Source organism: Scyliorhinus torazame, chromosome 5, assembly GCF_047496885.1.
Source record: "Scyliorhinus torazame isolate Kashiwa2021f chromosome 5, sScyTor2.1, whole genome shotgun sequence".
NCBI lineage: Eukaryota > Metazoa > Chordata > Chondrichthyes > Carcharhiniformes > Scyliorhinidae > Scyliorhinus > Scyliorhinus torazame.
In genome coordinates this window covers 286771435-286795835 of record NC_092711.1, presented here as the reverse complement: position 1 = coordinate 286795835, position 24401 = coordinate 286771435, and the positions used below count along the sequence as shown (strand labels likewise).

General features: G+C 48.0%; 1 protein-coding gene across 2 annotated transcripts in view; it reads right to left on the bottom strand.

Moving 5' to 3' along the window:
* Positions 1 to 11281: 11281 nt before the first annotated feature.
* Positions 11282 to 24401, bottom strand: part of LOC140421184 (gap junction alpha-3 protein-like) — a 38440-nt gene continuing 25320 nt past the window's right edge. For both annotated transcript variants that reach the window (XM_072505686.1, XM_072505685.1), the window contains exon 2: positions 11282 to 12901. In XM_072505686.1, the coding sequence (XP_072361787.1) occupies positions 11812 to 12885 (1074 nt within the window). In that variant the 5' untranslated portion in view covers positions 12886 to 12901 and the 3' untranslated portion in view covers positions 11282 to 11811. The remainder of the gene's footprint in view (positions 12902 to 24401) is intronic.

The following is a 24401-nucleotide window of genomic DNA, read 5'->3' as shown; positions in this document are numbered from 1 at the left end:
AGTGGATCCATGGCGATTTCTTAGACCTAGGGCTAGGGAGTTCTCCTTCTTCTCCCATGTCCATAAAGTGTACTCCCGGATAGATTTTTTTGTTTTGGGAAGGTCGTTGATCTCTAGGGTGGAAGAAGCTGAGTATTCAGCCATAGCGGTTTCGGACCATGCCCCACATTGGGTGGACCTGGAATTAGGAGAGGAAAGGGAGCAGAGAGCACTCTGGCGATTAGATGTGGGATTGATGGCAGATGAGGGAGTGTGTGCAAGAGTGCGGGGGTGTATCGAGAGATACCTGGAGGTCAATGACGACGGCGAGGTCCCTGTGGGAGTGGTATGGGAAGCACTAAAAGCGGTGGTCAGAGGAGAGCTGATCTCCATTGGGGCCCACAAAAGGAAAACAGAGGCCAAGGAAAGGGAAAGATTACTGGGGGAGATTTTAAGGGTGGATAGGGAATTTGCAGAGACCCCGGAGGAGGGACTGTACAGGGAGAGGAGACGACTCCAGACGGAGTTTGACCTTCTGACCACCAGAAAGGCGGAGGTGCTGTGGAGGAAGGCACAGGGGAGGAGGTATGAATATGGGGAAAAGGCTAGTCGCCTGCTGGCTCATCAATTGCGAAAGAGGACAGCAGCGAGGGAGATAGGAGGAATTAGAGACGAAAAGGGAGACACGGTGCGAAGAGCAGGAAAGATAAATGAGATGTTCAAGACCTTTTATGAGGGACTGTATAGGTCTCAACCCCCAGAGGGAGAGGAGGGGATGCGGCAGTTCCTGGATCAATTGAGGTTCCCGAGGGTGGAGGAGAAGGAGGTGGTAGGCCTGGGGGCACCGATTGGGGCGGACGAGGTTATTAAGGGACTGGGGAGCATGCAAGCAGGGAAGGCTCCGGGACCAGACGGGTTCCCGGTGGAATTTTACAGAAAATATGTGGTCTTGTTGGCCCCGTTAATGGTGAGGACGTTTAATGAGGCCAGGGAAGGAGGGACTTTACCCCCGACAATGTCGGAGGCGACGATATCGCTAATTTTGAAGAGGGATAAAGATCCGTTGCTGTGCGGGTCCTATAGACCTATTTCATTATTGAACGTGGACGCCAAATTGCTGGCAAAGGTACTGGCATCGAGGATAGAGGACTGTGTCCCGGGGGTGGTGCACGAAGACCAGACAGGGTTCGTAAAAGGGAGACAACTGAATGTGAACGTGCAACGACTATTAGGGGTGATGATGATGCCCCCAGTGGAGGGGGAGGCAGAGATAGTGGCGGCAATGGATGCAGAGAAGGCATTTGATAGGGTGGAGTGGGAGTATTTATGGGAAGTGTTAAGGAGGTTTGGGTTCGGGAACGGGTTTATTAGCTGGGTCAAACTACTTTATGGGGCCCCAACGGCAAGTGTAGTCACGGGTCGACTAAGATCGGAGTATTTCCGACTATATAGGGGAACAAGACAGGGATGCCCGCTGTCTCCATTGTTGTTCGCGTTGGCAATTGAACCTCTGGCCATGGCGTTGAGAGACTCCAGGAAATGGAGAGGGGTGATTAGAGGGGGAGAGGAACACAGAGTCTCGCTATACGCAGATGACCTATTGTTATACGTGTCGGACCCAGCGGGGGGCATGATAGAGGTTATGCGAATGTTGAGGGATGTAGCGCACAAAGACTCCGTGAGACGAATAGAGTGAAGTCGATGAGGCTTTATTAAGCGTGTCTGTTCCCCCGCAGCTCGATAGTAAACTGGCCTGCGGGGGAAGACTCCGGCTTCTTATACTCCGCCTTCAGGGCGGAGCTAGAGGTCAACGGCCAACCAGGACCCGGGATCTGTCAGCCAATGACATTAGGGCTTCCAGTCCCACATGACCCCCAATACATACTACCACATTCACCCCTTGTCAAAAATGAACCCGGCGGGGTGATGCTTCGTATGGTGGTAAGGGTTTACAGGGCTGGTCCTGGGAGGACAAAACATTCACATGGCAATACAGTATTGGACAATTTTGTCCTGTTGCAACTATTTACAGGGGGTATAGGAAGAAAAGCAAAATGTTCTTGTGAACAGTCCATATTTGTTTTACATCGACGCCACGAGTCGGTCGGGCGGTCTGGTCGTCCGTGTCGATCGCCTCGGCCCCGGCGGTGGTGGTGGTGCTTGTACCAGTGTTGTCGCCTCCAGGAGCCGTACGGTTTCAGCTCGGGCTTGATTCTTGGTCAGTGCTGAGGGGAGGGGAACCGATCCTCCTGGGAAGGGGGCGGTCGCGGGGTGCGGCGGTGGCAGGAAGGGGGGGTTTGGGTTGATGGTGTCTGGGGGGTGTGCGTGTTGCCGGCGGGCGCCAGATCCCGCAGGGAGACCGTGTCCTGTCGGCCGTCGGGGTACTCCACGTAGGCGTACTGGGGGTTCACGTGGAGGAGGTGAACCCTTTCGACCAACGGGTCCGCCTTATGTGCCCGCACATGCTTTCGGAGCAGGATGGGTCCTGGGGCCGCCAGCCAGGTCGGCAGCGACGTTCCAGAGGAGGACCTCCTAGGGAAGACAAGGAGACGCTCATGAGGCGTTTGATTAGTGCTCGTACATAATAACGACCGGATGGAATGGAGAGCGTCCGGGAGGACCTCCTGCCACCGTGAAACTGGGAGGTCCCTGGACCGTAGGGCCAGTAGGACGGCCTTCCAGACCGTGCCGTTCTCCCTTTCTACTTGCCCGTTCCCCCGGGGGTTGTAGCTGGTCGTCCTGCTTGAGGCTATGCCCTTGCTGAGCAGGAACTGGCGCAGCTCGTCACTCATGAAAGAGGACCCCCTGTCGCTGTGGACGTATGCGGGGTAACCGAACAGTGTGAAGATGCTGTTCAGGGCTTTAATGACTGTGGCCGCGGTCATGTCAGAACAGGGAATGGCAAAAGGGAAGCGGGAGTATTCGTCCACTACATTAAGGAAATACGCGTTGCGGTCGGTGGAGGGGAGGGGCCCTTTGAAATCGAGACTGAGGCGTTCAAAGGGGCGGGAAGCCTTAATCAGGTGCGCTCCATCTGGCCTGAAAAAATGCGGCTTGCATTCCGTGCAGATGTGGCAGTCCCTTGTGACTGTACGGACCTCCTCTAAAGTGTATGGGAGATTGCGGGACTTGATGAAGTGGTAAAACCGAGTGACCCCCGGGTGGCAGAGGTCCTCGTGGAGAGTTTGGAGGCGGTTAATTTGTGCGTTGGCACATGTGCCGCGGGATAGGGCATTGGACGGCTCCTTCAGCTTTCCGGGACGATACAAAATCTCATAGTTGAAGGTGGAGAGCTCGATCCTCCACCTTAAGATTTTGTCGTTTTTGATTTTGCCCCGCTGTGCACTATCGAACATGAAGGCTACCGACCGTTGGTCCGTGAGGAGAGTGAATCTCCTGCCGGCCAGGTAATGCCTCCAATGTCGCACAGCTTCCACTATGGCTTGGGCTTCCTTTTCTACTGAAGAGTGGCGGATTTCTGAGGCGTGGAGGGTCCGGGAGAAAAAGGCCACGGGTCTGCCCGCTTGGTTAAGGGTGGCCGCTAGAGCTACGTCGGAGGCGTCGCTCTCGACCTGGAAGGGGAGGGACTCGTCGATGGCGCGCATCGTGGCCTTTGCGATATCCGCTTTGATGCGGCTGAAGGCCTGGCAAGCCTCTGTCGACAGAGGGAAGGTCGTGGTCTGTATTAGGGGGCGGGCCTTGTCTGCGTACTGGGGGACCCACTGGGCGTAGTACGAAAAGAACCCCAAGCAGCGTTTCAGGGCTTTTGGGCAGTGCGGGAGGGGAAATTCCATGAGTGCGCGTACGTTCGGGGTCGGGGCCTATTATCCCATTGCGCACTACGTAGCCCAGAATGGCTAGCCGGTCGGTGCTAAAAACGCACTTGTCCTCGTTGTACGTGAGGTTCAAGGCTTTGGTGGTCTGGAGGAATTTTTGGAGGTTGGCGTCGTGGTCCTGCTGATCGTGGCCGCAGATGGTTACATTGTCGAGATACGGGAACGTGGCCCGCAACCCATGTTGATCAACCATACGGTCCAGCTCCCGTTGGAAGACCGAGACCCCGTTTGTGACGCCAAAAGGGACCCGTAGGAAATGGTACAATCGCCCGTCTGCCTCGAAGGCTGTGTACTTGCGGTCACTTGGGCAGATGGGGAGCTGATGGTAGGCGGACTTGAGGTCCACGGTGGAGAAGACTTTATATTGGGCAATCCGATTGACCATGTCGGATATGCGGGGGAGAGGGTACGCGTCTAGTTGTGTGTACCTGTTGATGGTCTGGCTATAGTCAATGACCATCCTTTGTTTCTCCCCTGTCTTCACTACTACCACCTGCGTTCTCCAGGGACTATTGCTGGCCTGGATTATGCCCTCCTTTAGTAGCCGCTGGACTTCGGACCGAATGAAGGTCCGGTCATGGGCGCTGTACCGTCTGCTCCTAGTGGCGACGGGTTTGCAATCCGGGGTGAGGTTCGCAAACAAGGACGGGGGTTGCACCTTGAGGTTTGCGAGGCCGCAGATAGTGAGTGGGGGTATGGGGCCGCCGAATTTGAACGTAAGGCTCTGTAGATTGCATTGGAAATCTAATCCCAGCAAGGTGGGGGCACAGAGTTGGGGAAGGACGTTTAGTTTGTAGTTTTTGAACTCCCTCCCCTGCACCGTTAGGGTAACTATGCAGAATCCCTGGATCTGTACGGAGTGGGATCCTGCAGCTAGGCAAATCTTTTGTGCGCTGGGATAGGTGGTCAAGGAACAGCGTCTTACCGTGTCGGGGAGTATAAAGCTTTCCGTGCTCCCGGAGTCGACTAGGCATGGCGTCTCGTGGCCGTTTATTAGTACCGTTGTCGTCGTCGTCTGGAGTGTCCGGGGCCGAGCTTGATCGAGCGTAATTGAAGCGAGACGTGGTTGTAGTAGTGGAGTGGGGTCCGTTGTTGCCGTCCAAGATGGCGTCGGGGATGAACAAAATGGCCGCCCCCATACATCGCACGTGGCTGGGGGGTCACAAGATGGCGGCGGGGGTGGACAAAATGGCCGCCCCTTTGCGTCATACAGGTCTGGGGCGGTCCAAGATGGCGGCGCCCCTCCTCCCCTCGTGGTGGCCGGGACCCAAAATGGCGGCGTCTGCGGGTCGCACATGGTGTGCTGGGGGGGGCTGGGGAGCGCTAGGACCGCGAGCGCTAGGACCGCGAGCGCTAGGACCGCGCGGAGCTCCCTCACCGGGGACAGTGGTGGTCGGGGCCCAAGTAGGTGGCGCCGGCGGGTCAGGCGTGGGGCGCGGGGTGGGGGTTAGGGTGGCGTTAGGGACGCGGAAAACTCCCTCCTCTCCGTGGAGAGTGTTGGCCGGGACCCAAAGCGGTAGCGCCGGCGGCGGGTCATACATGGGCTGCGGGGAGGGGGGTTGGGGAGCGTAGGCGGCGTGCAGGGCTCCCAGTTCTCCCGGGACCGCGGTGGTCGGGACCCAGAGCGGCTGCGCCTGCGGGTCGTACATGGCGTGCTGGGGGGGTTGGGGCGCGTAAACTGCTTGCAGGGCTCCCTGTGCTCCCGGGACGGCGGCGACCTCGCGGGACCGGCACACAACCGCATAATGGCCCTTTTTCCCGCAGCTTTTGCAGATAGCTGCGCGGGCCGGGCAGCGCTGTCGGGGGTGTTTCGCCTGGCCGCAGAAATAACAGCGGGCGCCCCCGGTGCGACTCGGCGTTTGGACCGCGCAAGCCTGTGGGGTGTCCGGGGGGGTGGGGTAGGGGGTTTGCTGCGATGGGTACGTACGGGGCCCAATGGGTTGCCGCGCGGTCGGGGCCGTAGGCGCGGGTATTACGCGCGGCCACGTCTAGGGAGGCTGCTAGGGCCCGTGCCTCTGAGAGTCCTAGCGACTCTTTTTCTAGAAGTCTTTGGCGGATTTGGGAGGATTGCTTACCTGCCACAAAAGCATCGCGCATTAACATGTCCGTGTGTTCGTTTGCGTTCACCGACGGGCAGCTGCAGGCTCGTCCCAAAATCAGCAGCGCGGCGTAGAACTCGTCCATCGATTCTCCGGGAGCTTGCCGTCTCGTCGCGAGCTGGTAGCGAGCGTAGATTTGGTTAACAGGGCGGACATAGAGACTTTTCAGTGCTGCGAACGCCGTCTGGAAATCGTCCGAGTCTTCGATGAGGGAGAAAATCTCCGTGCTCACCCTCGAGTGCAGGACCTGCAGTTTTTGGTCTTCTGAGACTCGGCCGGTGGTCGTTCTGAGGTAGGCCTCGAAGCAAGTCTGCCAGTGCTTGAAGGCTGCTGCCGCGTTCCCTGCGTGGGGGCTGATCCTCAGGCATTCCGGAATGATCCTGAGCTCCATAGTCCTTTTTTTTTTTAGGCACGCTTAATAAATTGTAGCGCACAAAGACTCCGTGAGACGAATAGAGTGAAGTCGATGAGGCTTTATTAAGCGTGTCTGTTCCCCCGCAGCTCGATAGTAAACTGGCCTGCGGGGGAAGACTCCGGCTTCTTATACTCCGCCTTCAGGGTGGAGCTTGAGGTCAACGGCCAACCAGGACCCGGGATCTGTCAGCCAATGACATTAGGGATTCCAGTCCCACATGACCCCCAATACATACTACCACAAGGGAGTTCGGGGATTTCTCGGGGTATAGGCTAAACATGGGGAAGAGTGAATTATTTGTGATACATCCAGGGGACCAGAGTAGAGAGATAGAAGGCCTGCCTCTAAGGAAAGTGGAAAGAAACTTCTGATACCTGGGGATTCAGATCGCTAGGAGCTGGGGAACCTTGCACAGACTTAATCTGACACGGCTGGTAGAACAAATGGAGGAGGACTTCAAGAGGTGGGACATGCAGCCTCTGTCGCTGGCGGGCAGGGTGCAGGCAATTAAGATGATGGTCCTCCCGAGGTTCTTATTTGTATTTCAATGTCTCCCTATACTAATCACTAAGACCTTTTTCAATAAAATAGACAGGAGCATCACAAGCTTTGTGTGGGCAGGGAAAGTTCCGAGAGTAAGGAGGGGGTTCCTTCAGCGTAGCAGGGACAGAGGAGGATTGGCACTACATAACTTGGGCGATTACTATTGGGCCGCCAATGTGGCAATGATACGTAAATGGATGATGGAGGGTGAGGGAGCGGCATGGAAAAGACTGGAGAGAAAGTCCTGTAAAGGGATGAGTTTAGAGGCGCTGGTGACGGCGCCGCTACCGTTCTCACCAAAAAAGTTTACCACAAACCCGGTGGTGGCGGCAACATTGAATATCTGGGGACAGTGGAGGCGACAGAGAGGGGTGCGGGGAGCCCTGGTGGGGTCCCCAATCAGGAACAACCATAGGTTCGCTCCAGGAAGAATGGATGGAGGATTTCAGAGCTGGCACCAGTTGGGATTTAGGAGGGTGGGAGATTTATTTATAGATGGGACTCTTGCGAGCTTGGGAGCATTGGAGGAAAAGTATAAGTTGCCCCGGGGAAACTTCCTGAGATATATGCAGGTAAGGGCGTTTACTAGACAACAGGTGAGGGAATTTCCGCTGCTCCCGACACAGGGGACTCAGGATAGAGTGCTTTCAGGGGTGTGGGTCGGAGAGGGCAAGGTGTCAGAGATATACCGAGAGATGAGGGAAGAGGGGGAGGAGTCGGTGGGGGAACTAAAAGGAAAGTGGGAAGAGGAGCTAGGGGAGGAGATTGAGGAAAGTATGTGGGCTGATGCCCTAAGCAGGGTAAACTCCTCTTCCTCATGCGCCAGGCTTAGCCTGATTCAATTCAAGGTGCTACATAGAGCACACATAACGGGAGCAAGATTGAGCAGGTTCTTTGGAGTGGAGGACAAATGTGGGAGGTGCGGCGGAAGCCCGGCAAACCACGCACATATGTTTTGGGCGTGCCCGGCACTGGAGGGGTATTGGAAGGGAGTGACGGGAGTGATTTTGAAGGTGGTGAAGGCCCGGGTCAAACCAGGCTGGGGGCTAGCCCTATTTGGAGTTGCGGATGAGCCAGGAGTGCAGGAGGCGAAAGAGGCCGACGTTGTGGCCTTTGCGTCCCTAGTAGCCCGGCGTAGGATCCTACTCATGTGGAAGGAGGCGAAACCCCCCGGACTGGAGGCCTGGGTAAACGATATGGCGGGGTTCATTAAACTGGAGCAGATAAAGTTTGCCCTGAGAGGATCGGCTCAAGGGTTCACCAGGCGGTGGCAGCCATTTCTCGACTACCTAGGGGAACGTTAGAGGGAAGACAGATGACCAGCAGCAGCAACCCAGGGGGGGAGGGGGGGTTTAGTTTAGTTTATGCCAAACGATTATGGGGTTTAGTTATTTGTGTATTGTTAAAATTTCTTTACTGTTACGTTTGCTTTGTAAAAGGGAAAAAATTGTTGTTTGGAAAAAATTTTCAATAAAATATATTTTTAAAAATAAATAAATAAATAAATGTGGTGACCCAGTCCTTCAGATTGAATTATTGTTGGAGATTTGAAATGTAAAACTATTTGGGGACTAGGGACTTTTCATAGTAACTTCATTGCAGTGTTAATGTAAGCCTCCTTGTGACAATGAAAGATTATTCTTAATGAAGGTGCTGTTGGGGCTGGGATGCGGGGTGAGGGCTGGCCTTGCCAAATTTGATGAACTATTACTGGGCAGCAAATATAGCCATTGTCAGGAAGTGGGTAGTGGGGGAGGGGTCGGTGTGGGAGCGAATGGAGGCAGCCTCTTGTAAGGACATTAGCTTAGGGGCACTGTTGACGGCGCTTTGCTGTTCTCGCCTGCCAGGTACTCCACAAGTCCGGTTGTGGTGGTGGAGGCCCTGAGGGTGTGGGGACAGTGGCGGCAGCACCTGAGGCTGGTGGTTTGGGCACCAATTTGCAGGAATCACAGGTTTGCTCCGTGGGCTGGACGCGTGGTTCTGGGGATGGCGGCGGATTCAATCCCCCCCCCTATTTATGGGGGGACAGCTTTCCAAGCTTGGAGGGAGTGGTAGAGAAGTATGAGCTGCCCAGCGGGAATGGGTTCCAGTACTTGCAGGTGCGGGACTATGTGAGGAAACAGGTGCTGTCCTTTCCCGACCTGCCGCCCCCGGGGTTGCAGAACAAGCTGGTGTCAAAAATGGGGGTTGGCGAGGGTTAGGTGTCGGAGATCAAAAGAAATTGATGGACTGGAAGGATGTCCAGATAAGAGAAGTTATGCGGAAATGGGAGGAAGAGCTGGGAAGGGATTTGGAGGCTGGACTGTGGGAGGAGGCTTTGAGGAGAATGAATGCATCCTCTTTGTGTGCTAGGCTTAGCCTTATTCAATCCAAAGTAGCCCACAGGGCGCATAAGACGGCCAGAATGAACAGGTTTTTTGAGGGGGTGGAGGATAGGTAATGGCAATGCGTGGGGTGGGGGGGAGGGGGGGGCCTGTGAATCATGCCCACATGTTTTGGGCCTACCCGAAGCTGGAGGGGTTCTGGCGGGAGTTCGCTGACCTTATATCGGAGGTGCTGAGGGTGAAGGTTGTCCCGAGTCCAGAAGTGGCGATCTTTGGAGTGTCAGAAGACCCAGGAGTCCAGGGGCGAGTGGCCGACGTTTTGGCCTTTGCCTCCATGGTAGCCTGGAGGTGGATCTTGTTGGATTGGAGGGACTCGGGGCCTCCGATACCGGAGGTGTGGGTGAGCGACTTCAGGGAATTCCTTATGTCATGTGAGAGTACCTTTAAGAAATGGGTGTTTATAAATGGGTGTGTATATAAATATTTGTAATGAGAGTACCTTTAAGAAATGGGTGTTTACTACTGCAGTGATGTCAGAGAGTGGGTGGAGCTGGGCTGTCTGTCAGCTTTTTACTTTTGTTTTAGGCTGTTTGCTGCAGGGTGTGTTTTAGTTTCGTTTTCCGTATTGGAGCTGAAGCCAGACCAAGCAGGCGTATTGCTGTTCTCTCTGCCATCAAAAGACTATCTCTTGATCATTTGATGAATTCAGAATTATAAATGTTCTCAGTAGTGAATGTAAACCTAATGTGCTTCTGTTAAAAGGTGTTTCTTCTTCTGGATGTTGTTTGGGAAGTTATTAAGGATTACTTAGTGTTGTATTCTTTGGGGGTTGTATTTGAATTGATGGTTACTAAGATGTTCACTGTATGTTTTAAAAAGGTTAACTTGAGTTCATAGAATAAACATTGTTTTGCTTTAAAAAATACTTTTCCATTTCTGCTGTACCACACCTGTAGAGTGGGCCGTGTGCTCCCCATACCACAATCTATTAAAAGTTGTGGGTCAGGTGAACTCCATGATAAACTTTGGGGTTCTCTAAACGCTGGCCCATAACACTTAGGTTGGAAAAAAATCAAGTTCACCTTGAGAGGGACTGTGGAGGGATAGTTAAGAAGTCTGCAAGGTTGGGGGTTGGGGACTCTGGGGTTTAAAAAGGAGGCAGGGTGGGTGGAGGGTAACGGCAGGGCGGGTGGGCGGTGGGGCGTTAGTTCTTGATTTGTTATGTGATTTCCTGTTTGTTCTCTTTTTGGTTTTGGTTGTGTTTAATGTATATTTATAAATGCCTTAATAAAAATATTTTACAATCTATCAAAAGGGATGGTAACTGGATCAAATGGTCTTTGCTGCTCTTGAACGTTTTCATGATTTATGCATCAAAGAGGAACAATCTTCACTTGAATATATAGCATGATCATTTTGCTGATGTATCAATGTGGGTTATTATCATACAAATCATGGCTGGATTTGTCCGGTTGTTGCAATACGCCCGCGGGTGCCCGAAGGTGTTGGGTAGTTACAATGGGAAATCCCATTGACAAGTGTCAGGAAGATCGAATCCCGCTGCTAGCGAACGGCACGCCGCTGAGAAACACGTGAGTGGGGGAACTGGAGAACCCCGCCCCATGCCAAAATGTGGCCGTATATTAATGTGATTTCATAGGGCAGCACGGTGGTGCAATGGGTAGTATTGTTGTGCGCCGAGGTCCCAGGTTCGATCCCAGCTCTGGGTCACTGTCCATGTGGAGTTTGCACATTCTTCCCCATGTTTTTGTGGGTTTCGCCCCCACAACCCAAAAGATGTGCAGGGTAGGTGGATTGGCCACGCTAAATTGCCCCTTAATTGGAAAAAATGAATTGGGTACTCTAAATTTATATGAAAGAAAAGGTTAGGAAAACCAAACTTACTTGTTTATTGGACAGGCAAACTGGAATTTATGACAATGAAATCACATTTTTAAAAAATAAATAAATTTAGAGTACCCAATTCATTTTTTCCAATTAAGGGGCAATTTAGCATGGCCATTCTACCTAGGCTGCACATCTTTTGGGTTCTGGGGGCAAAACCCATGCAAACACGGGGCGAATGTGCAAACTCCACATGGACAATGACCCAGAGTCGGGATCGAACCTGGGACCACGGCGCCGTGACGCAACAGGGCTAACCCACTGCGCCACCGTGCTGCTTCCAAACGTTTTCTGACACAGGCAATAAACCTTTCAGGATTCGTAAGAATTTCCATAAAAACGTGAGCGTAGTCCTTTGAACTCCTATGGGCTTTAAATCCTCGTAAATGAAAAGTGGGAGAAGATCTGATTTTCCCATTTATAAAACATGGGAACAAGGGATTTCTGAAAATGCAATTTTGTTAAAAGATGAATTGTGTTTCTTATGTCATAAGCAAATGATATTAACACATAAAACAAATCAAACATGACTGAAACCTTATTCTGGTGTTGACATAAGAACATTTTTTTTTATCATCATCGTTACGTTGGTCAATTTATCATTTTGACAATTTTCTCCCTGTTGGTTAGAAACAATTTCAGGGGGAATTCTTTCAAGATTCAAGTGGAATGATTTCAGTAAACAGCTTGTCACTTCAGCAGCAGGAACCTTAGATTGCAAGATCATCTGATCTGGTCCGGATGCTCTGTTTGCTTATGTCACTATTCCTCCTCTTGTCATTCACAGAAACGTGACTGTTAGGTAACCCGCTTGTCTCCTCCTGACTCCCCTGCTTGTCGTCCATCATGGCAAAATTGTCTTGGTTTTGCTTCATTGCCATATTGCCGTTGTAAGGATGACACACAGAGTTTGTTTCTGTCAATGGGGAGCCACTGATGCCAGACTCCACCTTGTACAGTTGCGACCCCCCGCTGTGGTTGGCAAAGTACTGGTAACTAGGGGCACAGGGTTCCATATTCCCAATCGGCAGCACCCCATTCTGCATGCAGATAGCCTTTGAGACTTGGTTGTCCTTCCTGTTTTTTCGACATTTCTTGAGTCCCAAATGAAATATTTCAATTAGGTTCAAAAGTAGCGAAAGACAAGCCATAGCCAGCATGAATATAATGAAAACTGTCTTCTCAGTCGGACGGGAGATGTAACAATCAACGGTGTTAGGGCATGGCCGGTAGCTACACTTGTAAAGAGGTTTCAGCTCAAAGCCATAGAGATAGTACTGGGCCATTATGAAGCCAACTTCAAAAAGGGTTTTAAAAATGATGTTAAATAAATAAGTGCGAAGAAGAGCTCCTTGTATTCTAATTTTTCCCTGTTCAGTCAGCAAGGGGGATTTGGCGTCCTTAGCATTTTGTGCCAACGCCTCCTTGTTTCCAGGTTGTTGACTATTCAACTTCTCTTTCTCCTTCTCTTTCTCCTCCATCCGCACCAGATGTAAGATGTGGCCCAGGTAGACCAGCGTGGGAGTGGACACAAAGATGATCTGCAGCACCCAGAAGCGGATGTGGGAGATGGGGAAGATCCTGTCGTAGCAGACGTTCTGACAGCCGGGCTGTTTGGTGTCGCAGGAAAAGAAGGTCTGCTCATCTCCCCAGACCTTCTCGGTGGCCGTCCCCAGCACCAGAATACGGAAAACGAACAGAGATGTTAACCACACCTTTCCTACCACGGTGGAGTGTTCCTGGGCATTTTCCAGCAGGTTCCCCAAGAGACTCCAATCTCCCATTCTTTCCTGCTTTTAGCTTCACAGTGAAAATGGCAGGGGATGGGTGGTGGGGTGGAGAGAAAAGAAAAGAAAAGTCAATATGTTTGGTAGTGAATCTCAGTTTCCTTAGATTACATTATTTCTCATTCTATTGATCCCTGTTCTGATAGCTCCCATCTTAAACAGGGGCGGGAATTAAAGCCCTTGTACAACACACAAAATACAAAAATTATCAATTCTAAATGGTTCTAATGAAAGTTTATTGACGTAAAACAGTGGGAAGAATCTTCTCAAAAGGGGGAAGGAAGTCCTTATTTGGGTGGCCACAATGCTCAGTTGGGAGGTTGGACTTCCCTGGTAATATTGAAAGGAGGATACAATCATGAGGTGGCAGGTGAATTGAGGAAGGCAGGTGAGCCTTCCATGCAGCCAGCCCAATCAGAGGCCAAGAGACAGCAAGGGAAAACACCAGTATGACTCCATTTAGAGGCCATTTTGGGTGTCACCCAGGGGTGGAACCTTCCTTAATGTGCCATGGAGAGCTGGTGCCAAGCCCCTCCCAAGCTCTCTCTAGCATGCGGTGGGAGTGGTTCAAACATTAAGTAACAAATTATAAGCACAAATTAAATTGAGTCATTGACATTTTTGAATAGATTTCCATCACTCAATAAGATCACAAATGGTACCTAAGCTGTAATTTGAACAGCCCTATCCTAAGGTAAGGACTAATGTCTCTAAGACAGGATGGAGGCCAGGCTGCATTCTCCAAAATTGGGACTATGTCCCCACGCTAGCGTAAAAACCTTCCTTCAAAAAGTCAAGAGCGATTCTCCTACCTGCAGGGGGGCTGCCAGGGCCCCAGAGTGCTTCTCGCAGCTCTGGCTGCGGATATGCGCCCCCGTACGTCCGGTCGGGAGTCCGCTGCCGTGCGACATGGCGGACTTGGACCGCGGAGTGACATCCAAAATGGCGCCCCAGAGATGGCGCGCCCGCGTGGATCTGAGCCGCCCGATCGCTGCCCCGACCACCTATGAGGCCCCATCCCCGCTGTTCAATTCCCCCGCCCCCAACCAGGGCGGCCATGGACTGAGTCCGTAGCCGCCACCCGATGTTCCCGACAGGTAACACGTGGTTAGGACCACGCCGTCGGGAACTCGGCCAGTTTTGCCTGGAGAATTGCTGGGGGTGCTGGGGGGCCTCTGTCAATGGCCCCCCCCCCAGCTGCGCCACGTAATCTGCGCACGAGCGATTCTCCGGGGACCGGAGAATCGCAGGACTGGTGCCGGCCACGATCCTCGCGTAAAAATGTATTCTCCGCCCCCATGCCAAATGCGATTTCAGCGCGGGGCTGCGGAGAATCCAGCCTATATGAAAAACAATTACGCTGTAATTAGCTTATCTCATTTCAATGGTTACAATTTGAACTAAGATGGTTGGATATATTCAGTGTACTGAACAAGCAATTTGAAAACATTATAAATAATGAATAAATAAGAAAAGCTTAAAACAATCACAAACACAGTAAAAGATGTAACAAAACCATATCCTGGTCCAGTTTGGATATCACTTATTTCAGGACATTCTCTGTAATGCCCAAACTCATTCTGCAAAGTGGAGCTGAGAATGAAAATGAAAATTGCTTATTGTCACAAGTAGGCTTCAAATTAAGTTACTGTGAAAAGCCCCTAGTCACCACATTCCAGCGTCTATTCGGGGAGGCTGGTACGGGAATTGAACCCGCGCTGCTAGCCTTCCTTGGCCTGCTTTATAAGCCCCAGTAGGGTGGACTGGAACCCTGTATCTAATTTAATATTGTGATTTATACTGTTCTTCCATATCATTACATGGTGCTGGGGGTGGCATAGCTTCGTTGGCTAGAGTACGATACAGAATGACACCAACAGCACTGGTTCAGTCCCTGTACCAGCTGTTTCCCTGCCTTGACCCATGTTTGATGCAGAGTGATGCCCCTCTTATACCCACTTGTCTCCCTCTAACAGTGAAAGAAGCCAACGGTCCCTTGTGGACTGCAGATAATTACCTACACATTAATGACCTATTAAATGGTAGAGAGGAAAATTACAGCGGAACATATGTCTGTGATTGCATACAACGAAGGCCCCATTACCTACCGTGCACTGAATTTGGATAAATGCGAAGAGTAACACAGCCTCCTCCAAATTGATTTTTATTGAAAAGTACCCTTCACTGAAAGGCTTTAAACATAAGTATATAAAACTGCAGAATGTCGAATGTTAAAGTACAAAAGGTCATGTGAACAATGGAGCTGCAGTCACAGAAACTGGTTGAGATAAACACAGGACAGCAACAAGATACAGCCTCTGGTGTGGAGAGATAGCAGACGTTATCCAAACCAGATGACAGCAAAATTCATTCCAGCGATAATCAGGGAAAGCCATCTTAAATATTTAGGAGCAGAGACACAGCAATCAGGTAAATAGGCTGAAAATAATCATTTATGACCTTTCGTGCCAATGTTTGGTTATCTTCATATTTTCGGTTGGAATATTAAAGCTGACACAAGGAACTGAATTATTATTCTTAGATATGAGGGGGGTCTCCATTTTGCTTTTATGATGAGATTATAATTCACTGATAATTACAGGAAAAAGCAGCGCTATGAGAAGCAGATGCTCATGAAACCTGCCAACCCACAACTCAATGCAAGAGCCCCTCAGAAATCTTGACCTGCAGTGCTGGGACACATATGAACTTACAAATTATGAGCATGAGTAGGCCATTCCACCCTCAAGCCTGCTCTGCTATTTGATAAGATCATGGCTGATCTGATTGTGGCCTCAGCTCCACGTTCGCATGCACCCGCATACTCTTTGACTCCCTTGTCAATCAAGACTCTATCTAATTCAACCTTAAAAATATTCAACGACCCAGCCTCCAGTGCTCTCTGGGAAAGATAAATCCAGACCAATGACCTTCTGAAGAAAAAAACTCTCCTCATCTCCATCTTGATTTTAAACTGTGTCCCTATCTAGATCTAGCCTCTCTCACAAGTCCCCTCAGGATCTTCAATGGTTAAATAAAATCATCTCTAATTCTTCTAAACTCCAATGGACGTAGGTCCAATCTTTCAAACTTTCCCTCATAAGATAATACCTTCAGGAATCAGTTGGGTGAACATTGTCTGAATTACTTCTAATGCTATTTTGCCATTTCAGAAGTGTCATAGGAATGTCACTTTAAGAAATGTTTGTCTTCTCAAGTGGCTGCAGCAATGTCAGTGTGTGGGTGAGCTGGGCTCTAGCTCTGCTTTTTACTTTCGTTTTGAGCTGGAAGCTGATTTTGGCTCTGAGTTTTAGTTTCGTTTTCAGTTGGAGGGCTGCATTAAAACCAAGGAGGTGTATTTGGTCTCTCTCTCTCGCTCTGCATGCTAAAGAATGTCTCCAGATCACTTGATGATATCAAAGTAATACCTGTTTCTGTAAGGAATGCAAACCTACTGTCTTTGTTAAAAAGGGTCTTTGACTTATGGATGTTGTTAGGAAAGTTACTAAGGGTTACCTTTAGAGTACTGTATCTTTGGGGTGGGGGGGTATCAGCATTTATAGTTGATAAGATGTTTACTGTGTGTTTATAAAATGTTAACTGGATTCATAGAATAAACATTGTTTTGTTTAAAAGTACTTTAGATCTCTGTTGCATCACACCTGTAAAGTGGGCCCTTGTGGGCCCCATAACCAAAATCTATTAAAAGTTGTGGGTCAGGTGAACTCCATGATATACTTTGGTGTTCTCTAAACCCTGGCCCATAATAGAAGTAAGGCTGTAACTGTACACAGTGCACCAGATGTGGTCTCACCCATGCCCTCTACAATTGTAGCAAAGCTACCCTACTTTTATATTCCATTCCCTGCACAATAAACAGGGATCAGTATTGTTCCAAGAGAGAAGCTGAAATAACTTGTGAGAATCATATCACACTGAGTTATAGGACAGGCATATATTCACAACGGCATTCTTCGCGTTGAACGTTTGATCCCAAATATGCTGTCTTGAAGATATATTTGTCATGAGAATGTCGCTTTAATAAATGGTTAGCTGCTCATGTTACTGCAGTGATGTCAGAGTGTGGGTGGAGCTGAGCTCTGGTTCTGCTTTTTGGTTTCACTTTGAGAAAAGCTTGGGTGTGTCTGTGTCTTTTTGGTTTCATTTTTCAGTGTGTTGCAGCTGAAGTCAACCAAAGCAGCTGTATTGTTGAGCTCTCTGCCATGAAGGACTATCTCGTAATCATTTGGTGAATTCAGAATTATAAATGTTTTCAGTATTGAATGTAAACTCTAATGTGCTTCTGTTTAAAGGCTTGTTATGTCTTTTGGGTGTAAAAGGACAGCATATGGGTTACTTAGTGTTGTATTCTTTGGGGATTATCTTTAAATTAATGGTTGCTAAGATATTCACTGTTTGTTTTAAAAAGGTTAACTTGAGTTCATAGAATAAACATTGTTTTGCTTTAAAAAATACCTTTTCCATTTCTGAAGTACCACACTTGTAGAGTGGGCCGTGTGCTCCCCATACCACAATCTATTAAACGTTGTGGGTCAGGTGAACTCCATGATACACTTTGGGGTTTTCTAAACCCTGGCCCATAACAATTGAGGGCTCGAAGAGGATAAAAGTCTATCTATTGGATTGGCTTAGTGAACTTAAAGACAGTGAGGGGTGAGTATATTGTGGTTGCTTTTCAGGTGTGGTATTCTAGTTTAAGTTGGGTGTGTGTTGTGGACAATGGCTCTTTCTGAGGCTCAGAAGTTTTTGGGGGTGGAGACGGTCACACGCAGTACCTTACGGACAGAGACTAAAAGCAGACTGTTAGATTTGGCAAAAACATCGCAGTTAACATTACCTGACAAAATGCGAAAAGATGAGGTAATTATGGCGGTGGCTAAGCATTTAAAGTTGCCTGAGATACAGTTTAACTCATTGGAAATGGCAAAAATTCAGTTACAACTGAAACAAATGGAACATGAGAAAGAATTAAAACAGCTTGAATACGAAAGAGATAGAGAGGAAAAAGAAAGAGAAAGGGAGATACAGATCAGGGAAAAAGATAAAGAGAGAGAGTTTGAACTTCAGAAAATGGCCATGAAACATGAGTCAGTTAAAATTGGCACAGGTTAACAAAGAGATTGAGAGTATGCTTAAAAATGACATAATTGAAGTGGGTTGCAGCCAATGGAGCTCACCCATAGTGATGGTACCTAAACCAGACGGTACCCAATGGTTGTGTGTGGACTATAGAAAGGTTAATGCAGTTACAAGAACAGACTCTTATCCTATCCCACGTTTGGAGGATTGCAATGTGAAAGTGGGACAATCAGCTTTTATTTCTAAATTGGATTTACTTAAAGGTTACTGGCAGGTACCTTTATCCGAAAGGGCAAAGGAGATTTCAGCTTTTGTGACTCCAGATGGTATATACAAATTCAAAGTAATGCCATTTGGCATGAAAAAAGCCCCAGTCACATTTCAGCGGTTAACTAACAAAGTTGATTCAGGATTACCCAATTGTGTGGTATACATCGACAATCTGGTGATTTGCAGCCAGACATGGACAGAACTTTTGAAATATCTGATGGAGTTATTCGATCGACTTCAGGAGGCAGGTTTGGTGTAAACCTAGCCAAAAGTAAATTTGGAAAAGCCCGAATCACTTTCCTTGAGGAGTTTTCGATACCCTCAAGTAGGAGGGATATAATGCGATTTCTTGGCATGAGTGGATTTGATCGAACATTTGTGCAAAGGATTTGTAGCGTGATTGCTCCACTGATGGACTTGCTTAAGAAGCATCGAAAATTTCAATGGACAGCGGACTTTCGACAGGCATTTGACTGCCTGAAAGCTGTGATAACCAATGCTCCTGTGTTGGAGAATTGCAAGGGAGTCTGTGATCAGATTGAACTAAAGTATCTGACTTTAAAAAGAAATGTCGAGATGTGGAGAGCAATGGACGGATCGTGCAGAGACCTACTTGTTCAAAGAGACTGTTAATTGGGAAGGATTTCAGTTGGAGGAAGAAGAACGTAAAAAAAAAAGGACTATATTATTATACCTGTTTGCGTGAGTTGTTCTTTGCAACAATAAAGTAAATTTACTGTGTGCATTTCTTAAAGGATGGTGAAAAGGTGAAAAAGTTGATGGGCTTTTTTTTCTTGGGGGGAGGTGTCATGAGAATGTCGCTTTAAGAAATGGTTAGCTGCTCATGTTACTGCAGTGATGTCAGAGTGTGGGTGGAGCCGAGCTCTGGTTCTGCTTTTTAGTTTCACTTTGAAAAAAGCTTGGGTGTGTCTGTGTCTTTTTGGTTTCGTTTTTCAGTGTGTTGCAGCTGAAGTCAGCCAAAACAGCTGTAATGTTGAGCTCTCTGCCATGAAGGACTATCTCGTAATCATTTGGTGAATTCAAAATTATAAATGTTTTCAGTATTGAATGTGAACTCTAAAGTGCTTCTGTTTAAAGGTTTGTTATGTCTTTTGGGTGTAAAAGGACAGCATACGGGTTACTTAGTGTTGTATTCTTTGGGGGTTATCTTTGAATTAATGGTTGCTAAGATATTCACTGTTTGTTTTAAAAAGGTTAACTTGAGTTCATAGAATAAACATTGTTTTGCTTTAAAAAAGACCTTTTCTATTTCTGAAGTACCACACTTGTAGAGTGGGCCTTGTGCTCCCCATACCACAATCTATTAAAAGTTGTGGGTCAGGTGAACTCCATGATATACTTTGGGGTTCTCTAAACCCTGACCCATAACATATTGAAGAGAAGGTAAATTGCAGGGAGTCATTCTACTACGTTGTTCTTGCACACCATGTGGCAATTGATTTCCGAGCAGTATTAGTCAATATTCAAGGACAATTTTCCCATCTGTCCTCAAATTCATGCCATAAGGAGACTCAAGGTAGGGAAAGCCAAACCGAAAATAACTTTGCCTTTCCAAATGCAATTAAATACAAGAATGCACAGCTTTTTAGATGGCTCGACAACTTCTCTAGTGTGTAACTGAGCATAGGGACTAGGAAGGTCTGAAATGTCATTCCTATCTATAGCGAGCTAGTGGATCTCAATCAAATGGCAGCAAGGTGATTCCAATTGATCCCAATATCTCTGAATGAAAAATGGAAAAGCATTGAGCTTTCTGCTCCTGAATGCTACCCAATGGTCCGCAGCTGTGTGGTTCTCCAGTAAGAATAGGATTGATCTTGCTCTGGTCCCATTCCTCTTGCTACCAGCAAATGGCATGCCACCACTCACTGCCAGAGTAACTTTACGAATAATGACCACCTGGAACACAACCTGTATCTCTAGAAGGGAGAAAATTGGGAGGAGGATAAATATGCAGGCCCACCTCATGCAGTCATCTTTTTGCTAATGCAACAGAGATGAATTTAAACCTTACTGACAATTTGGAATCAAGCTCAGATTGTTACTCGAGAATGAGTTTCAAACTATCTCCTGTGATAACTGACAAAATGAGAAATGTGCTGCGTTACTCAGTCAACCATCAAGAGGTTTATCGAAGGAATTCTGCTTCTGGTTTCCACAGATATATCAACGTTCTGCATCCACCTTACTCCCCAAGCAGGAAATGTTTCTTGCCTTCCAATCCTGAGCATACAGGCCTATGACTGGAATTTTACATTGGCAGGATTTCCCGGTCACGCCCAAGTCAATGGACTTTTGTGCGCCCCCTCCAAAATAGCATCATCATTTTTTTGCGCGCTGCATGCAGCCGCAATTCTGTTGGCACCTCATAGCCGGCCCACTCGCGATGCTCCGCCCGTGATAGGCTGCGTTCCCGACGGCGCAGACCACATGTGATCCACAAATCGTGAACCTGGCTTGGCAGCTGCGGACTGTGTCCAGCACAGACACACTCGGCTGGGATCTGTGCCGCTGGCCGGTGGGGGGGGGGGCATCTGCGAGGGCTGGTGGTCTGGTAGGGGATGGGCTGTGGGGTCGCGGATAGCGGGTTGGGTCCACGCACGCCCAGCACCATGTTGTACCATTGACTATTAGTATAGGGTCACCAAATTCCAACCTATTACTAGCTCTGACTCTTTACTCATTACAAATTTGTTTACAATAGTTGTGCTAATTGTTAGAATAATATTTAAAAGAGTAATGTCTTCAAAAAAACTATATTTAATCATTTTTATTCAGGTTATGGGTAATGAGTTGAGCCAAATGAGAGTCATGTGCCATTATGGTATTTTAATGTGACAAATTTAAGATTCATATGCATGGAAGCGAAAAAGAAATCAATTACCAACTAAACTGTTCACATGAGGGCAAGTTATTTGCAACAAAGAACAGATTATGAGGTTAGCAATCACAAGGGCCATCATGACTCAATCACAATGTTCCACTTCCAGCATTCAGACCTCTTTATCATTTAAACATCACAAGCAAACCATTCATCTCTTTTTATAACACCAGACATCTTTTCTTTTAACATTTCACTTCTTGTCCTCTTCTGTGTTAAAGACACTGAAAAGGGATTGGTTAACTCTATCCACTTCCAGTCATTTTATCTAAACGTTTGTGTGAACATCATTGTAGTATTGTGCCAGTATTAGAGGACACATGGTTACTTTATTCATGTGTCAAATTTGTCATGTGGGTGTTAATCCCCTTATTTAAAACTCAATCAGCACTTATATTTAAATAGTGGATAGAGGGATGTATGAAGGCATTGAACGTTCAGCGACTAATTTTGGCGGCAGTAATTGCTGAGCTAATATCATAAAGCTGAGGTCGCCTAACATTTTTTCAACATCACTGAGGGCGATTCTCTGGCCGCACTGTACCTGGCACACATCCCGCTATTCCAGGAAAATAATGAGCCCCTAAACAGGGTTGGCACTGGATGCCAAACGGAGCACAATGCTACTGGCCTTCGCTGGGCATGAACCAGATTAGCACATTTAAATAAAAATTTTAGGGGCAGCATGTGGCACAGTGATTAGCACTGGGACTGTGGCGCTGAGGATCCGGGTTCGAATCCCGGCCCTGGGTCACTGTCCGTGAGGAGTTTGCACATTCTCCCCATATCTGCGTGGGTTTCACCCCCACAACCCATAGATGTGCAGGTTAGGTGGATTGGCCATGTTAAATTGCCCCTTAATTGGAAAAAAAATAATTGGGTACTCTAAATTTATATTTTAAAAAATAAATAAGAATTTTAATATGCTTGACCAGTTTGGAGCTGGATTCTGCCGGCTCCCGGGATTCTACCCCTTGTTTCTGGAGACCAGACATGATGACCATGCCACGTAGCCCGAAGACCATTGGTGGAGCCCTTGGGTGGGCAGGGACATGGCAGGGCGTTCCTTGGCACCCTAATGCTGGCTAGAAGAGGGTAAGGCCTGATGGGAGACTCTTTGGGAGGGCTCTGAAACCAGAGATCCTTGGGGGCCGGCTTGGTGGGGAGGTGCGGGGGACGGCTGCCCTCTCACACTGAGATTGGGGCACCCTTTAAAAAGGGCGCCTGATTGCTGTGAGGCCGGGCTTGCCAGTGTCTTCGGGTCCCCTGGTCCCAAAGTAGTGTCTAAGTGAGGGAGAATTGCAATTGCGATGGGAATCGACGCAATTCACATCGGTTTTTCTGTCCAAAATTACACTTTGTAATTTTGGGGGAGAATTATGCCCATTATGTCTTCTCATTAGTTGAAATATCTCAGATGGCAAAGGTTGGATGGAGAGCGTGTGAAGGTGCGGGGGATGAAGGCTGGAAAGATTATACTTGCTTTAATAATTTTTAAAAATACCATCAATAGAGATAGGCCTTCCGTCCAGTCCACCTCCACACTGGTTCCGGTGGCCCAACTTCCAACCTAGCCCACTCACCAGGAATGAAGATCCAACCTTCCAGGTCTCTTTTTCCTGAGTCGGGTTTGCGGGGCTGGGAAATGCCCACCTGAAAATCTGAGCCTTAGTCCCCTGATCTAAGTCATTGATATAGATTGTTGATAGCTGAGGCCAAGTAATGATCCTTGTGACAGTTACAGCCTGCGAACCCAAAAATGTTCCATTTATTCCTCACCTCCATTTTCTGTCCATTAACCAATGCCCAATCAATGCTACCCACAATCTGTGAGATCTAATTTTGTGCAAAAACCATTGGTGGGATTCTCCATCCTGCCGCACCCGTTTTCTGGTGTGGTGCACCCTCGCCGGCAGCGGGCTCTCCATCCCGGCAGCCAGCCAATGGGGATTTCCCATTGTGGGCACCCCACACCATCAGGAAATACACGGATGAAGCGGAGGATCCTGCCAAGAGAGAATCCCGCCGCCTGTGTGGCATCTTACTGCCAAATGCACTACATCCATTGGCTCCCTTATCAATGCTGCAAGTTTCAGCCTCAATAAACTCTCTAACAGATTTTTCAATACATTTTGTCTTTCATAAATCAAGTTCTCTGCTGAATCATATTATGATTCTCTAAATGCCTTGCTGGCACGTTCCAAATCTTAGATTCTGGCATTTTTCCTACTACAGATGTTAAGCCAATAGGCTGCAATACTTCTCTGTTTTATTTCTCTTCTTCATTTCTTTAAACAGCGTGGGTTCCAAAATTTAACGAATTTGGCATCCAACATCTCAGCAGCTACCTCTTTTTAAAAAGATTTAGAGTACCCAATTATTTTTTTCCACTTACGGGTCAATTTAGCGTGACCTATCCACCTATCCTGCACAACTTTGGGTTAAGGGGGTGAAACCCACGCAGACACGGGGAGAATGTGCAAACTCCACACGGACAGTGGCCCAGGGCCAGGATTCGAACCCGGGTCCTCAGCGCCGTAGGCAGCAGTGCTACCACTGTGCCACCTTGCCACCCACAGCTACCTCTTTTGAAACTAAAAACAGAAAACGCTGATTGAACTCAGCATTTCAGAGAGAAACACAGTTAACGTTTTGAGTCAGTATGACTCGGCTACAGAACTTCTCTCCGTGTTTCTCTCTCCACAGATGCTACCAGTCCTGCCGAGTTTATCCAGCATTTCCTGCTTTAATTTCAGATTTCCAGCATCTGTCGTATTTTGCTTTTACCTCTTATAAAAACTCTTGGCTGTATGTTTCAAGTGCAGAAATGTTTCGCCACTTAATCTCAATAATATTCCTCTTGCTATTTCTTTGCTCAGACTGATTTATTTAATGAACATGAGAGCAATGAAACACCTTGTGAACAAGCCAGCTGAGCACAATATCCCAGTGCAAACTTATGTAATTTATATAAAAGTAATGGATTTATTAAAAATAAACAAAAATAGTTTCGTAAACAAATGTTCTCAGTTGGGATAGTTTGGAGGAAGCGGTTTCAAGGCACAGAACATGAGCTTTGAAATAAAATAAGACTGGAAGCACAATTGCCATAGCATTATTCATTCCATTTCTGCAGTTAATTTTTTTTTTAAATAAACATTTTATTGAGGTTATTTTTTGTGGTTTGACAACAACAACAAAATAAACAATGTACATGAATCTATAACATAGTGCAAAAGCC